Genomic DNA, 13,779 nt, shown 5'->3' with positions numbered 1-13,779 from the left:
TAACAACGAGAGATGTGTGCTTAGCCTGGTCATGTGAACCCGACCCGTGGGGCTCAGATCACCTACCCATTTGGTTAACACCAACACATACTGCGGGGCGCCAGGATGTCGTTTATACAGTTACTAACTGGGACAAGTTCCGACAGCTGATCTCAGAGGCACCATCTCAAGACAGCCTATTTAAACTTATGAGTGAGTGCTTACAAAAAGCTACAGTACAACGAAGACGGAATATCGGCAAACCAAATCCCGATCTAAAGCTTTTGCGGCTCCGCGCATGTCGACGGCGCGCTTATAGACGGGCGCAGCGCTCTAAACGACGCACCGACTGGACTATATACAATCGCCTTGATGCAGCCATACGGCGGCATACAAAACAGCTTCGTCGCAAGAGCTGGGAAGCTTTGTGTAGTTCGTTGCATACTGGAAGTGGTTTTGGAAATGTATGGCGCATACTGAAGGCTCTCCGCACTCCTGAAATCTGCAAGAATCCTACGGGTACATTGAGCATAGCGACTGGCCAGTCACCAAAAGTAATAGCAGAGGCATTTGCAAACATTTTCGTATCTTCTCAATCCAGTGACACCACAATTAGCGACCTTCCTTGTTTGACAAGTCACAGCACCGTAATCGCTTCCTACGGTCCAGCTTGCCAGATGGACGAGGCAGATTTCACTCTTGAGGAGCTGCGACACGCGCTGAGCCTCTCCAAACGCCGCACTGCTCCAGGCGCAGATGGTGTGACGTACCAAGCATTGCGGAATGTTGATAAGAGTTTCAATGACCGTATATTGGACGAATATAACGAAGTATGGAGAACCGGTGTAATCCCTGCTGAGTGGAAATTGTCCGTTTGTAATACCAATTTTAAAGCCCGGGCGTCCGGCAAGGCACCTGAAGTCCTACCGACCAATATCCCTAACTTCAAACATCATCAAGTTAATGGAGCGAATGGTCTTGTTTCGCTTAGATGTCAGGCTAGAGGAGCTGAATTTTTTCCCTCTGAAATTTTTCCTGGCTTTCGTCGCCGCCGTTCGGCTCTGGACAGCATATCAGACCTTGTCTCAGCACTCGAATTTGCTAAAGAAAACAAGCATTCCGCCTACATGCTCTTCCTAGACATACAGCAAGCTTTCGATTCAGTTCCGCATAAGGCGATTATTTTCGCTCTTGCAACCGCAGGAATTTCGGGTCGTCTGCTCCAGTTTGTGCACAATTTTCTATCGGGGCGCCGGATGAAAGTGCGTGTCGGAGGAGTAACTAGTGAATACCGAAATGTGAAGTGTGGTGTTCCACAGGGCAGCGTATTATCACCGCTTTTGTTTAACGCGGCACTCGCCGCGCTTCCAAGTCGTTTGCCTCGACACACTGACTTCCCTGTGAGCATAGCTGTCTACGCAGATGGCATTGCTCTGTGGATAAGCGGCCCTTCGCACCTTGGTCCGCGGCTTCGTGCAAGCTTGCAAAGAGCTCTCAACGCTACTTCGGAGTACTTAGGTGAAGTTGGCCTGCTCATATCACCTGCTAAGTCGGCTGCAATAGCATATCACCCTAAACAACGCGCTCGTCGAACAATGAGCCGACTGTATCTTGACGAAACGCCTATAAACTGGGTGCGACAACACCGTTATTTGGGCTTAATTGTGGATGATCGCATCTCTTGGCGTCCTGCCGTTAAATCTGTACGACGCAAATCGCACTCCCTTCTTAAGTATGTGGCCGCCTTAACTGCTCGAGGTGCTGGTTGCGACCAAACAACGGCTCTTCAGGTGTACCAGTCATCTGTACTCTCAGGCATGCTGTACGCATTACCAATTTTGAACATACCACCTAGTTTGATGGCCCAACTGGAGCGAGATCATCGCTTTGCCCTTCGACTAATACTTGGATTACCTTGTGAGGCGCAATCTATTGCATTATTTACTGAAGCGCATCAGTTACCCCTGAGGCTGCAAGCAGATCAGAGAGCTCTGTATCCCATTGAGCGTCTGCACCGCGCATCGAATGTTCAATCGCTCCTTGATCGTCTGATTCACCGCCCATCATCTCGCATGGGAAAAATGGCGGCATTATTTATGGATATCACTACCATTTCTGAACATGCTGCTTCAGATACATCTCCGCCTCCAAAAGGTATCACGAAACACGTATTCCCCATTTTCCTCACAATCCCTGACATGCACAAAAAGTCTGATATGGCTGTTTCGGCAATATTTCAATTGGCTCAGTCTCACTTGTTCAAAAAGTTTCCAGATTATCTTCAAGTTTTCACGGATGCATCTGTACACAACGACGGTCAAGGCGCCTCTGCAGCTTTTTACTGCCCTTCAACTCAAGTAGGACGTATCTTTCAAATACCTCATCCAACTTCGTCAACAACTGCGGAACTAGCAGCGATTAATGTTGCACTGAAATACGTGCAAAATGAGTTAATTACATCGAAGGTTGTCATCTTTACGGACTCCCGTGCTGCCCTTAGCAGGTTACAACGCAGTGAGCTTGATTGTCCACTTGTGCGCAGCATTAATGACTCTGCGAGCAAAATTACCTCACGTGGGGTATCTCTCGTTGCTCAATGGATACCTTCACACGTAGGAATCGCCGGAAATGAAGAGGCTGATCAGCTCGCTTCAAGTTGCGTTCATAACAACTGTGACTGCCCAGAAATTATGTGCAAGCTTGATGACCCTCGTCTGCTGATTCGTCGCCACCTACTCAAGCAGCATCCAGATCAGCGCGTCGCAAATGGAACGTTCCCGCCCCGTGTTCGTGGTCGAGGCTTGCCTCGTCGCGCTAGAGCACAACTGCTCAAGCTGAGGGTTGGTTGCGTGAACGTGCACGAACGTTTATACAGACAAGGGCGTGCGGAAAGTCCATTGTGTACGTCTTGTGGCTGTTACGAGACACTTCAGCACCTTATACTTGAGTGTCCCGCTTTCAGTGCGCAGCGCATGTCGCTAGTGAGAAACTATCATCTCCTTGGCCTGCGGTGTGCGACACTCGAGGAATGTTTATACCCCAGTGGCTGTGCATCTAAACGTGATCAGGCCCATCGCGCCCTACTAACCTTTATAGACCTAACTAACTTAGGTTCACGTTTGTAGCATGAACATTCAACATTCTGTTGTAGCGTGACCTTCAGTGACCGGCCCTACTGTGTGTGATCAGTACTGTACCCTAACGCTTCTTTCTTCGAAGATGGGAGGTGGCGGGTTCAAACACCTTGTAGTGTAGTGTAGCGTTTGTAGCATGAACATTCAACATTCTGTTGTAGCGTGACCTTCAGTGACCGGCCCTACTGTGTGTGATCAGTACTGTACCCTAACCCTTCTTCCTTCGATGATGGGAGGTGGCGGGTTCAAACACCTTGTAGTGTATATTGTGAAACGGTGATTACGTGCAGGTGATTACGTGAAACGGTAATTACGTGCAGCTCTACTTGGCGTCTCATCGTGGAGAACACAATCAGCCGCATAGCGAACTAGCCATGGACGTGGTTGATAATTGTGGAGGCTGTTCGACGCGGCGTCACTTTAATTCCGGCTGCAGAGTTCTACTTTAGTCTTTAGATTTGTCCTGTTGCAGTCGTCTACTTTGGTCTTTAGATTTGTCCTGTTGCTCTCCTTTCCTTTTTCTTTTCCTCCCCTCCTTCCTATCTTCCATTTCTGTGTTGCTGTCGCCTCCCTTCAAAAGAGTAGGCAGGCGTTGTGCCCCTTCCGGTGGCAGTTGCCAGCCTGCTCCTCGCTTTCCCTTTCCTGTTACCTGTGTATATGTGTATATATGTTCAAAACAAATAATAATAATAATAATAATAATAATAATAATAATAATAATAATAATAATAATAATAATAATAATAATAATAATAATAATAATAATAATAATAATAATAATAATAATATCCTCCATGTGCACCTGCATAACTCCTAATACCACCTGGGCTACCTTATTGAGCTCGTTTTTTATCACTTCTAATGTAATCAATCAATTCTTTATTTTGATCTCTGCTATCACTACCTGTCCATAGGGGAGCTACTCCGAGCCACGTGTCTTTTTCCTTCCCATGTGCCGCTAATTCATAAGTGCTCATTACATGTCTATTTTAGCCTTTGGCACTTGATACCTCGCCTAATTAGCTCGCCGATGCCTCCCCCTTTCCTTGACCCAGTCATTCTGTTGCACCCCTCGCATACAATGTTGCCAATAATAGGCGGCTGCTCCAAATCTCGTAGATGCGTTTCCTGTTTCAGTTTTTCCTGTTTGCGACCACCGTGCAACATTATGTAACAAATTTTACCGTGCACGAAGAGCGATTCGTACACTAGCACACTACTTGAAGTGCACCGGCTTAATAGACCGTTTATAGTGTCCCGGTGCATCCTCCCACACGCCCTTAGTGCTCGCTCTCTCCGTCTTTTGCTCTTCCCCTTTCCCCCACCTCCAGTGTAGGGTAGCAAAGCGGGTGCTCGTCTGGCTGTCCTCCCTGCCTTTCCTGTCCTTGCTTTCTCTCTCTATTTACCGTCTCTGTAGGTATCACTTGTGCGTCTTTTCTTAAATATATGTGGCCTAATTCTGCTCATAGCTGATGTGTCGCTAAATTCAACGCTTAATCTACCTTCTTGATTGTCTGGGGCCCACCAGAAAAACCACTGCGCGTGCCGTGAATCGACGTCCAACCGGTGTTGCTACGCTATCGCTAAACTGTAGCCCGTCACGCACAAAAGCGCCTTCGTGGCCGGCTCGGCGGACTTCTCACTTGATGTGAAAGACTGTAAAATTCATTGCCTGAGCTAGCGTGCAAAATTTGTTCACTGCAAACGTTGCCCTTTCATTTTCATATGCCTTTGCCCTTTCGTTTCCATTTTCAAACTCTGGCACCGTTCACACTGCGATTTGCACTTTTTTTTAAAGCGTTCTGCAGATCGGTAACCCCTTTGACTATTTGCTTCGCAGTCCTTGTCCCCCGTTCCTGCAGTGCGTCAATCATTCCGCACATTATCACCACTAGGTGCCTCTCCTTCATTGTTTCCCACGTATGTTGATTGGCCTTCGCTATCACTTCCTGAATCAGTTTCCCCCCGAAGCGCGCTAATCTGAACTCGCTCACCCCCACCTATCACTTTCTTATAACCCGTTCTACTTTACGCGTGTTTGAGTCTCCCAACAAAGACAGCCTGACGCTTTTCAGCCTCCTCGCCACCGAAAGCTGTACCTGAGGCTATCAAGCGTCACTCGTATACGTAAGGACGGCTTTATGCCCAAATGCTGCGTTTTTACTGTTGGTGCGATAAAAAAAAAAAACGGGTCTATCTTGACACTGGTGCTGTCATTCATAGTGACGTACCTAGCTTAATGTAACTTAGGAATTATATCGTATTTGACAGGGAATCGAAAAAAGAAATAAAAGATGGAAACGAATGCATACAGACTCTGAAGTCGTCACATTAACTATACTCTCGGGCAGCCTTCTGGGGCAGTGAAACGAAAGCTACGGGGGGTGGATCCACAGCACATGTGTTACTGCGCCACGTAGTCCGGCAGTGTTCGACAGCGCTTTTCGTTTCTCGGGACCGACGCCGAATCGACGCTGCTTCCACGCGCTACGGTTTCGCGTTTGCCTGCATACGCTGAAGGGAAAAGCTGCAAACTTAAGCAACTTAAACTATCAGCCGTTTGTTTTGGCTCATTTTGCTGTTGCAAATGAGGTATCTTTGTTTTCACTTCCCCAGCCTAAACTAATGCCGATGTACATGTGGCACTCTTCAGGAGTGCTCTCACTCGTGCGCGCTTTGCCTTCGTAGCTTTCCCTTCGTTGCCAGAGAAAGTAGTTCGCGAATATCGCTATACTTGACCTTCATTGTACGGGAGTACAGGCATCTTTTTAACCTGTGAAAAAAAAAAAAACAGCAGAACGTTCAGTTGCGCAACAGTAGGGCAAGAATTAGGCAGAAGGCAAGTAGAACCGGCAATAAAAAGCATCTAGTAAGTACCGGAACAAGAACGTTGGCGCTTTTTCTCCTGTTGGAATGTTTTGTGCGTTTCGTGCTAAAATATGGCATTGGAAGTACGGATATTATCAGCGCACGCTGCAATACGCGAATTTTCTCACCAAACAATCAGCTCAAATCAGCCACAGCGTAGTGCCGCGCCGTGCACATTTCGATGCGCGCCGCCTGCCACCACACTAATGCGGCGACTGTGCTGCCACCTATGAACTTCAACTCGCAGCCAAGTGCATTTACCCGGTATTTGGTTCACCTTGTTTTCGATGAAGGTGGCTGGCCTATCGAGCTCCAAGAAGCTGCCCGCCGCCGGCGAAGGAGTTGGTTCGGGAGCAGATGCCACCTTGTACACACTGAATCCCAGCGGTTTGACCAGCGCCTGGAACAGCAGCGCGGCGGTGGCGTTCGTGAATGCCTCGACGCCCGGTGATTCTGGGTGCCGGGGCAGTTGTACCACCTGCAAATGACACGAAATAGCTGCGCGCTTCGGTTTGTCCGCGATTATCCCCCCGAGACCTGAATAAATCGGAGGGACGTAATCGCCTTTTTAACGTCGTCTATTACTATTGGTGGGTACGTTACGAATGCGAAAAAGCACATTTCTTATATGCCGAACCCTCCGCTTCGGATCAGCGGCTGTGCTGTTTCCCTGCTGAGCACGAGGTCGCAGGATGAAGTCCCCTGCCGCGGCGGCCTCATTCGATGGGGCGAAACGCGAAAACTCTCGTGTACCATGCATTGCAGGCACGTTAAAGATCGCCTGGTGGTCAGAAGTTCATGTGGAGTCCCCCACTACGGCGTGCCTCACAATCAAATTGTGGATTCGGCTCGTAAAACCCCAGGATTAAATTCAACATGCCACCATACTGCATGCCAGAAGCAGCATCTCCACGTGCGTGCAAGGATAAATGAACCATCTCCTCGTGTTTCAATGGCAAAAGATTGGCAGTTTCACACTAAGGTTGAAGCATATGTAGTGATATCAAGGTTTAGCGTAGCGCCGAACCTCTTCGGATGGTGTTCTAAAACTGTACTTGGATGCGACATATTGTAGCGACGCAGCGCTTAGGGCAGCTGCTGCTGGGCCGAAGGAACAGTGCCCCGGTAGACGCTGCATCCCACAACGCTGGCGTCATGAGCGCCATGACGTATGCATGAAGTATACGCAGTATACTTCCATGGCGCTTCTAAAAGTGAAGCGTTTCTTGCGAACGTCGCCGAATTTTGTGGCCCTGAGTGCTGCGGCATGGCTGTTCTCTTGTTGAATAGGCCAACCAATCACAGCGCGAGTACGCAGCGGCGTCGGCACTAGTATATGCTTCCTTACCGACTCGCCCATTTTTCGATTCTGATCGATTTAATTTCAACGGCGCTGTGTCTTGTCTCTTCTTGTGCCTTTGCTTTTGTCACAGTTGTTCACGCTCTAATTTAGCCATGGAAATTTCATTTCCGCATCATATAACGAAACCGGTGTTCGAATAACACGAGTTTCACCCCTGATATGAAAGTGATGTGCCTCTAGCAGTACCCGCGCGAGGTTCTGTCTCTACTTCTTTCTGCCCTGTCTGTCGCTGCTAATCTTTCCGATAGTTTCTCGCTACAAAATCGTGTCATTCGCACTCGCTAGGTTACAGTAAACTAGAAAAGGGTCTAGCACCTTCTAACCACGTATAAACTTTTCTCCCTCCTCTTCAGGGAGCGGGAGCACGCGTTGCGCATCGCCAACTGCACAAGTTAGCTTTGCGTGTGCACGTGCTGTCCTGTTCAGTACTCTTCGCGCCACCTACGCCCTCTATAGGTTCTCCACCTACACGCGCTGCACTGTCTCCCGCTATCACGCAATACACAGAGCCCACCATATCCTATATAACTTCGTGTGTTTACTTCTTTACATACCTTCAAACGCCGTAGCACTGTAGAGCATCTCAACATTACGTATAAAGGAAGTTAGCATACGAGCTACAAGTGTACTGAAAATATACGCATCTACAACATACAGTACAAGTTGTACTTTATTAGATCAACACGATTAACTTAAATGATACGCAGTCGTCTAAAAATTGGAACTCCAGAGGCATTAGGTGTCGCGAAGTGGTTGCAAATATTGGCTTTGATTTGCTCGAAAAAATGTAAACGTTGACAGGCTGATTCAAGAGGATTCATTCCATCTTGATTGCCTTTTATGTTCTGACGTTTCTGGAAATCTTTGAGAAAAGAAAGAAAAAAAGTTGCTTACCTGAGATTCAACTCGGATGCCGCCAGGTCCCTTAACGGTAAAGCTGGAGCTTCGGTTGGTGTCTACTGGAAGCCGAATGTACGGCGACACGCCCACACTTGCCGGGTTGTACACGATGACTGTAAACTGCGAGTGACGCAGCAAGCCTTAACCAAACTCACTTGCAATTGTGTTGATGGTATGCTGCATGTCAGCTATTATTGCACCGCGTTGATAGTATTTTTGCCGCTAATATATTTTGAACGTCGGGGGCGCAGGCTTCGCGACTGTGGATCGAGGTGCCCTTACACTACAGGATGCGGCACGTATCTGAGAACGTAGCCATTATGCAACAACTTCTTGAGAAATTAAGAGTTAACCGTTACTCTTGGGCTCGCTCCAACATTGCCTGTACGTCGTTTATCTAGTATTTGCATCAAGAGGGCGGTATTCAGCCCTAAGAATGAGTTGAAACGACACGCTGTGTCAGTTTCGTTTACCGCCGACCGCAGTGATTTGGAGATCTCAACGATTCTGAATGGTGCTTTCTCAGAACGTCTGGTTTGCGCGAGCGACGTTAGCTCCCGTACTGTCCCCACACGGCTGTACACTTTCTCTCTTCCTTCTCACTCTTCCCCTTCTCCCTTCCCCCAGCGTAGGGTAGCCAACCAGACTATTGACTGGTTAACATCCCTGCCTTCCTATATTCCTCTCTCTCTGAATGGTGGCAGATGGCTTTACCACAGCAACGAAACATGGCTCTACCGTCACGCACACCAAGTTTATATCGACTGCCATATAGTATTCGAGAGCGCCAGAAGTGACGATCGCATGCTGCCACGCCACCTTTTTTTCCTTTCTGACCTCCGAGTCAACGCTTCTGCGTATGTTGAAGGGATGTAGATGATGGTGGAGGCTTGGGCTGTTTCCCAGCAATGACCATACATTTTCCCAACAAGACTCTGCACCGACGCTCATCGCTTCAATCAAAGATGAGTAGAATGAAATTTTCACCAGCACGGTCCCTGGAAAGAATTGATCTCTTAACTCTCCGGACTGGAATCGGATGGATCTTTAGGGCGTTGTTAAAAGTGAGTCCAGCAATCTCGCAATGTGGAAGACCTCTTAGAGGCAGTACTTGTGGGCGCGGTGGCAAGAATTCATAAAGGGCACCTTATCAACGCCTGTAGACGCCTTCGGAACCGAAATTAGGATGCGATCAAAGCTGGTAACGAATTCAACAAATGAAATGTAGTAGCCCTGTGTTGACTACCTTTGTCACATTTGTAATCGATCTCTGTAATCGACCTTTGTATGTGGTTTCTTTTAAAAGAGAAGTGACATTTTGCTTCACTCTGGTGTTTCTTCTCAAATACCTGCGATATCCTGTATATGTTGAGGAAAATAGCTTTATTGCTCAAAGCATACTTCGGGTGGTAATGCCTTATGAGAGACGGCATTTGGTGACTCTCCTTCGACCATTCCTTTTGCTTTAGCGTGCTTTTGGTACCTTTGCGCGTACTTCGGCGCTGAGAATGCAAATGATGGTTACGAGAAAGGTCCGAATAGCAACACTGCGGGACGGACAAACCGTGTATGCTTACCAGCAGTGCCAGTTCTCAATTGATTATACGAAGACATGCATTACACAAACCTTGAAGCAGTAATGCTACGAGATTGTATTCCTGCGAAGATTGGCCGTGTGCCAAGACGAATGAATTCCGCTGGCACGAGGGCAATATCTTTCATATAAGGAATTTAGCAGGACTAGATAAGAAAAGGCGAACGTTTTCTTGACTCCTTTGCTGTGTGCTGGAGACAAGCTTATTGCCTACTCAACTTGCTTTAGGTTAGAATCTCAAGTAGCTGATCGGCGCGGCTGCGTATTGCGCTCCGAAGATCCCGGTGGCTTAAGGCTGATGTGCAAATAGCTATTGTAATGTGCCCGTTAAGGGCTAGCTTTTCACCGCTACCTCTACCGCTGCCATTTAATGCGTCTACTGCTAGCTAGGAGCCTCTTATGGTTCTTGCGCTTCGAAATTTAAAGCGCCGTTTCAAGTTCGAACTTATTCAGCTTCCAATATGGAAGTATGCAGACGTATAGATCACTCTTGGGATCCTTATCCTTGGTGTTTAATGGCTCCAAGTTAGAAGTTATTTACATGCAGCCAAATTTTCATTAGGACACGTAAATACTTGGATATTATAGTAAGCGAAGACGCTTATACGGTAGCTGGAAACAACCAAAGTAACAATGAGTGCGCATATAAAAAAATAGGACACTCATAAAAAAATGCGGAAGCAGTACTGTGAGGAAATAGTACGGCTGATAATATGGAAATATGTAACAATATCAAGTTCGCGGAATTTGTTCATGAAAGTATTCTTTTTTTTTTTTTACCTCAGAAGTGAGTTTTGTCCCGTTTTAAGTTCTGGTGTTTGATAGTTATAAGCAATACGACTCGGTAAAAACGTTAAAATTCCAAGTTACTATTACTCGCCCTGGTTTTCCGAAAGTGTATGAAAAGGAGGAACATTCGGTAACATTTTTTAAACGAGTGACAAAAACGAATGAAAGAAAATCAGATCTACAAATACATCTGTAGCTGGGGCACCGGTGGCGGCAGCTCCTTTTCATTACGCAACGACTGGTGCATAGTGTTCCTGTTTTTTTTATATGAAGCGCTTCGCATCGGCACCTCAGACTCCTCCTCGCTGTGAGGGCAGTGGCTCTCGTTGAGACGATGACAGAAGCCGAAAACCTGCCGCCGCTCTTGACCGCGAAGACTGCGCAGGGGTCCGTTGCTCATCGACAGAGTAGACAAGGCTGAGCTGAGAACCTCCTGCGACCATAAGCGTTACACTTCTTTAGCATGTGAAAATACGGTACAGACTCATGTTCTCTCTCTCTCTCTCTCTCTCTTTTTTTATTTCATTCCCCATTCCCCTTACCACGTGTAGGGTAGCAAACTGCACTCAGTCTGGTTAACCTCCTCGCCTTTCCTTCTTCCCTTCTTTCTCTCTAGTGGCTGCAAGCTTCTTTTCTTCTTTCATGTTCTTTTTTTTTAAATAGAGACTTGCAGATATAGCGACTGTTATGATTGAGTCTATGAAGTGGGTTCACCCGTATTTTGGCTTTTTGCCCTTTGAACTTTTGAAGCACAGCGGGGCATAGCACTTCGGCTTTGCAGGGCGACTTCATTGCGCCGTGTGGCGGGTAAATACAGGGTGATAAAAACGAATTTGTTTACGAATTTGTTATAAAATAAAACATAAATGTAAAGCTAAAGCACGAGTTATGCGGCCAGGGGATAACTTATGCGACCAGGCTGTGAGTCCGCGGCACACCCGGAAGAAATTTTTCGTCGATCCTCGGGGTCTTGCACGCGCAAATACATACGAATGAGATGGAAATTTGCAGACGGATATCTTGGAACAAGGGCTTACGAGAATAATTGTAGCGAATGGAGTAGTATAGGAATACGACTGCATTTAGGTTTCCAATACAAACATGCCCGTTTACTGCAGTCGAAAACTCACTAATCGATTGAAGGTAGTCGGGTGGGTCACGGTGACAATTAGCGTTCCTCTTTGTGTCTCCCTGGCCCCGTAACATATGTGCAGATGTGGGTTTCACGCACCTCTCGGAGCCTAATTTTCAGGACTAGGTGTGTTTCAGGACTTTCTGTGTGGTTATGTTTTTGGACGTAGTTTAATTTCATATGCATCAATAAAGCGGTACGGTTGCACTGACTGTTCACTCCCTCTTATTTCGCTAGGTTTTGTTAATTCTTTTGCCTTTGTTCAAGCCACTACAATGATAAATAAACACCCATTTTTGCTAAGCTATTTTTGTTTAAATTTACTAGGACCAACAATACACAGAAAAGTGCAAGACCACTTTCCTCTAATACCGATTTAGCAGAGCTGTGCTCACATTTCACGCGCTCGAGTACTACGTATTATCGCGTAGATTTCGCATTTTTAATTCGTTAGCATTTGAAGAGTCAAAGTGGAAAAAATAGTTTATCTATGTTAAGTGTGGGCAGCCGGTCACGTGGAAGAGGTATATGGAGGGGACGGGGGAGCTTAGAACTGTGTTTGTGTGTGTGGGTCGTGCAATTGACGGTGGACTGCTCGGGACTGCCGTCAGTTGCACTTCGCCGCTTTTTCTTTCTATTAGGAGGGTTGCCCCGAAGTATAATACAATTTATAAAGCAAATGCAGAATGACGTCACACGCATGCGAACAAGTTTGCTTTCTGCATGAGGTCAAGCGAGCGCCGGCAAGAACGGTCCATGTATCTAACGTTGCAAGATAGGAGGGCGACCCGGACGATGCGCCTGTGTCCTGTGAGCTTCTGAACAACAGTTTGTGACGTTGTGGACGCGGTCGAAATAATGGATCCGGTGCCTCGAAAGGGTGTGCCGTAATGCTAATGCATTTATCTCGCATTTACCGCTAAATAGTCGCTGAAATTTTTGATAAGGTCGTCTCTCCAGGACGCGAGCGGTGCTCTGTCAGCTTAGCTACGAGACGAATAAGAAGTCACGTGACCGTGCCTTCACACTTCGCTCAATCGGTTTTCCAGCGGAGTGAGGCATGCGATCTTCGTTCCGCTACCGGCACGAACGTTTTGCGCATGCTAAGTAAGCTTTCCCGCTAAACAGTTGCGGGCAAATTGCTAGCATACGCGGGTCTGAGCGGAGCGGACTTCAAGCGCTCAGCTAAAACACTCTATTAAGGGTATTAGAAGCTGCGTATTCATGACGGCTTTGTCCTTTCGTGATTTCTTGTGTGCTTTAGCATATTAATTTGCCCTACCCATTCCTACAAGTAAACAGTCTTTTTTTCATTTATTGTAATTATGCACATATCACAACGTTATACAGAGTGTTTTGTTACATTTTTGTTCTTGAATAGTTCTTAAAGATCGCCTGTGGCAGATAGCGTAATTAATTGTAATCCTTCAACTGTATTACTCGACGCGGCAGACATTACCCGTACGAGAAATCGAAATGCGTAATCGGCTAATAACTAAAATCACTGGTTATCTTGTTATCTATTTGCTTTACGGCAAATAGCACAATTTACGATTTATAGCCGATGACATTGCCAGGCATATGCCATTGGAACGACTTCTGAGGATTCCACAGATTTCGATATATGCGCCATGACACTTGTGGTTGAGAAATAATTGTTCGGCTACTTTGGTCTTGCATTGCTGACGAGAAAAAAATTTGCGCAAACAAAAAGAGAACTCACGTAGCAAGAAAAGACAAAGACAAGCGCTGCCAACACAACGGCTTAATAGCGGAAAGGGGTTCACATGTATATCTCATTGTCACGCATGCGCACAAAAAGAGAATACACGAGGGGCGCACACATGGTAGCTGACGTTATTGCGTGTGGTTGTGAGGGTCGTCTTCTGGACACTATATACCGTTCTGGGCAGGAGCGGTAACGCTTCTAGATTATTCTGTACTCTGGCAGGAACTGCGTATTGCGCGGGTCGTATATCGAGAGCGATCTGCGTTGAAGGCAGAGTCTAAATTCGTCGAT

At 46.8% G+C, this 13,779-nt stretch overlaps 1 protein-coding gene across 1 annotated transcript in view; it reads right to left on the bottom strand.

Moving 5' to 3' along the window:
- Positions 1-13,779, bottom strand: part of LOC142557181 (lysosomal alpha-mannosidase-like) — a 210,057-nt gene that overhangs the window by 44,687 nt on the left and 151,591 nt on the right. Inside the window, exons 35-37 of the mRNA XM_075668853.1 lie at positions 10,917-11,060; positions 8,239-8,364; positions 6,259-6,459 (exon numbers count right to left, since the gene is read on the bottom strand). Of these exons, the coding sequence (XP_075524968.1) occupies positions 6,259-6,459; positions 8,239-8,364; positions 10,917-11,060 (471 nt within the window). The remainder of the gene's footprint in view (positions 1-6,258; positions 6,460-8,238; positions 8,365-10,916; positions 11,061-13,779) is intronic.

Source organism: Dermacentor variabilis, chromosome 9 (assembly GCF_050947875.1).
Source record: "Dermacentor variabilis isolate Ectoservices chromosome 9, ASM5094787v1, whole genome shotgun sequence".
Taxonomy (NCBI): domain Eukaryota; kingdom Metazoa; phylum Arthropoda; class Arachnida; order Ixodida; family Ixodidae; genus Dermacentor; species Dermacentor variabilis.
Note: the sequence above shows the minus strand (reverse complement) of the source record. Positions and strands in the feature narration are given on the sequence as shown.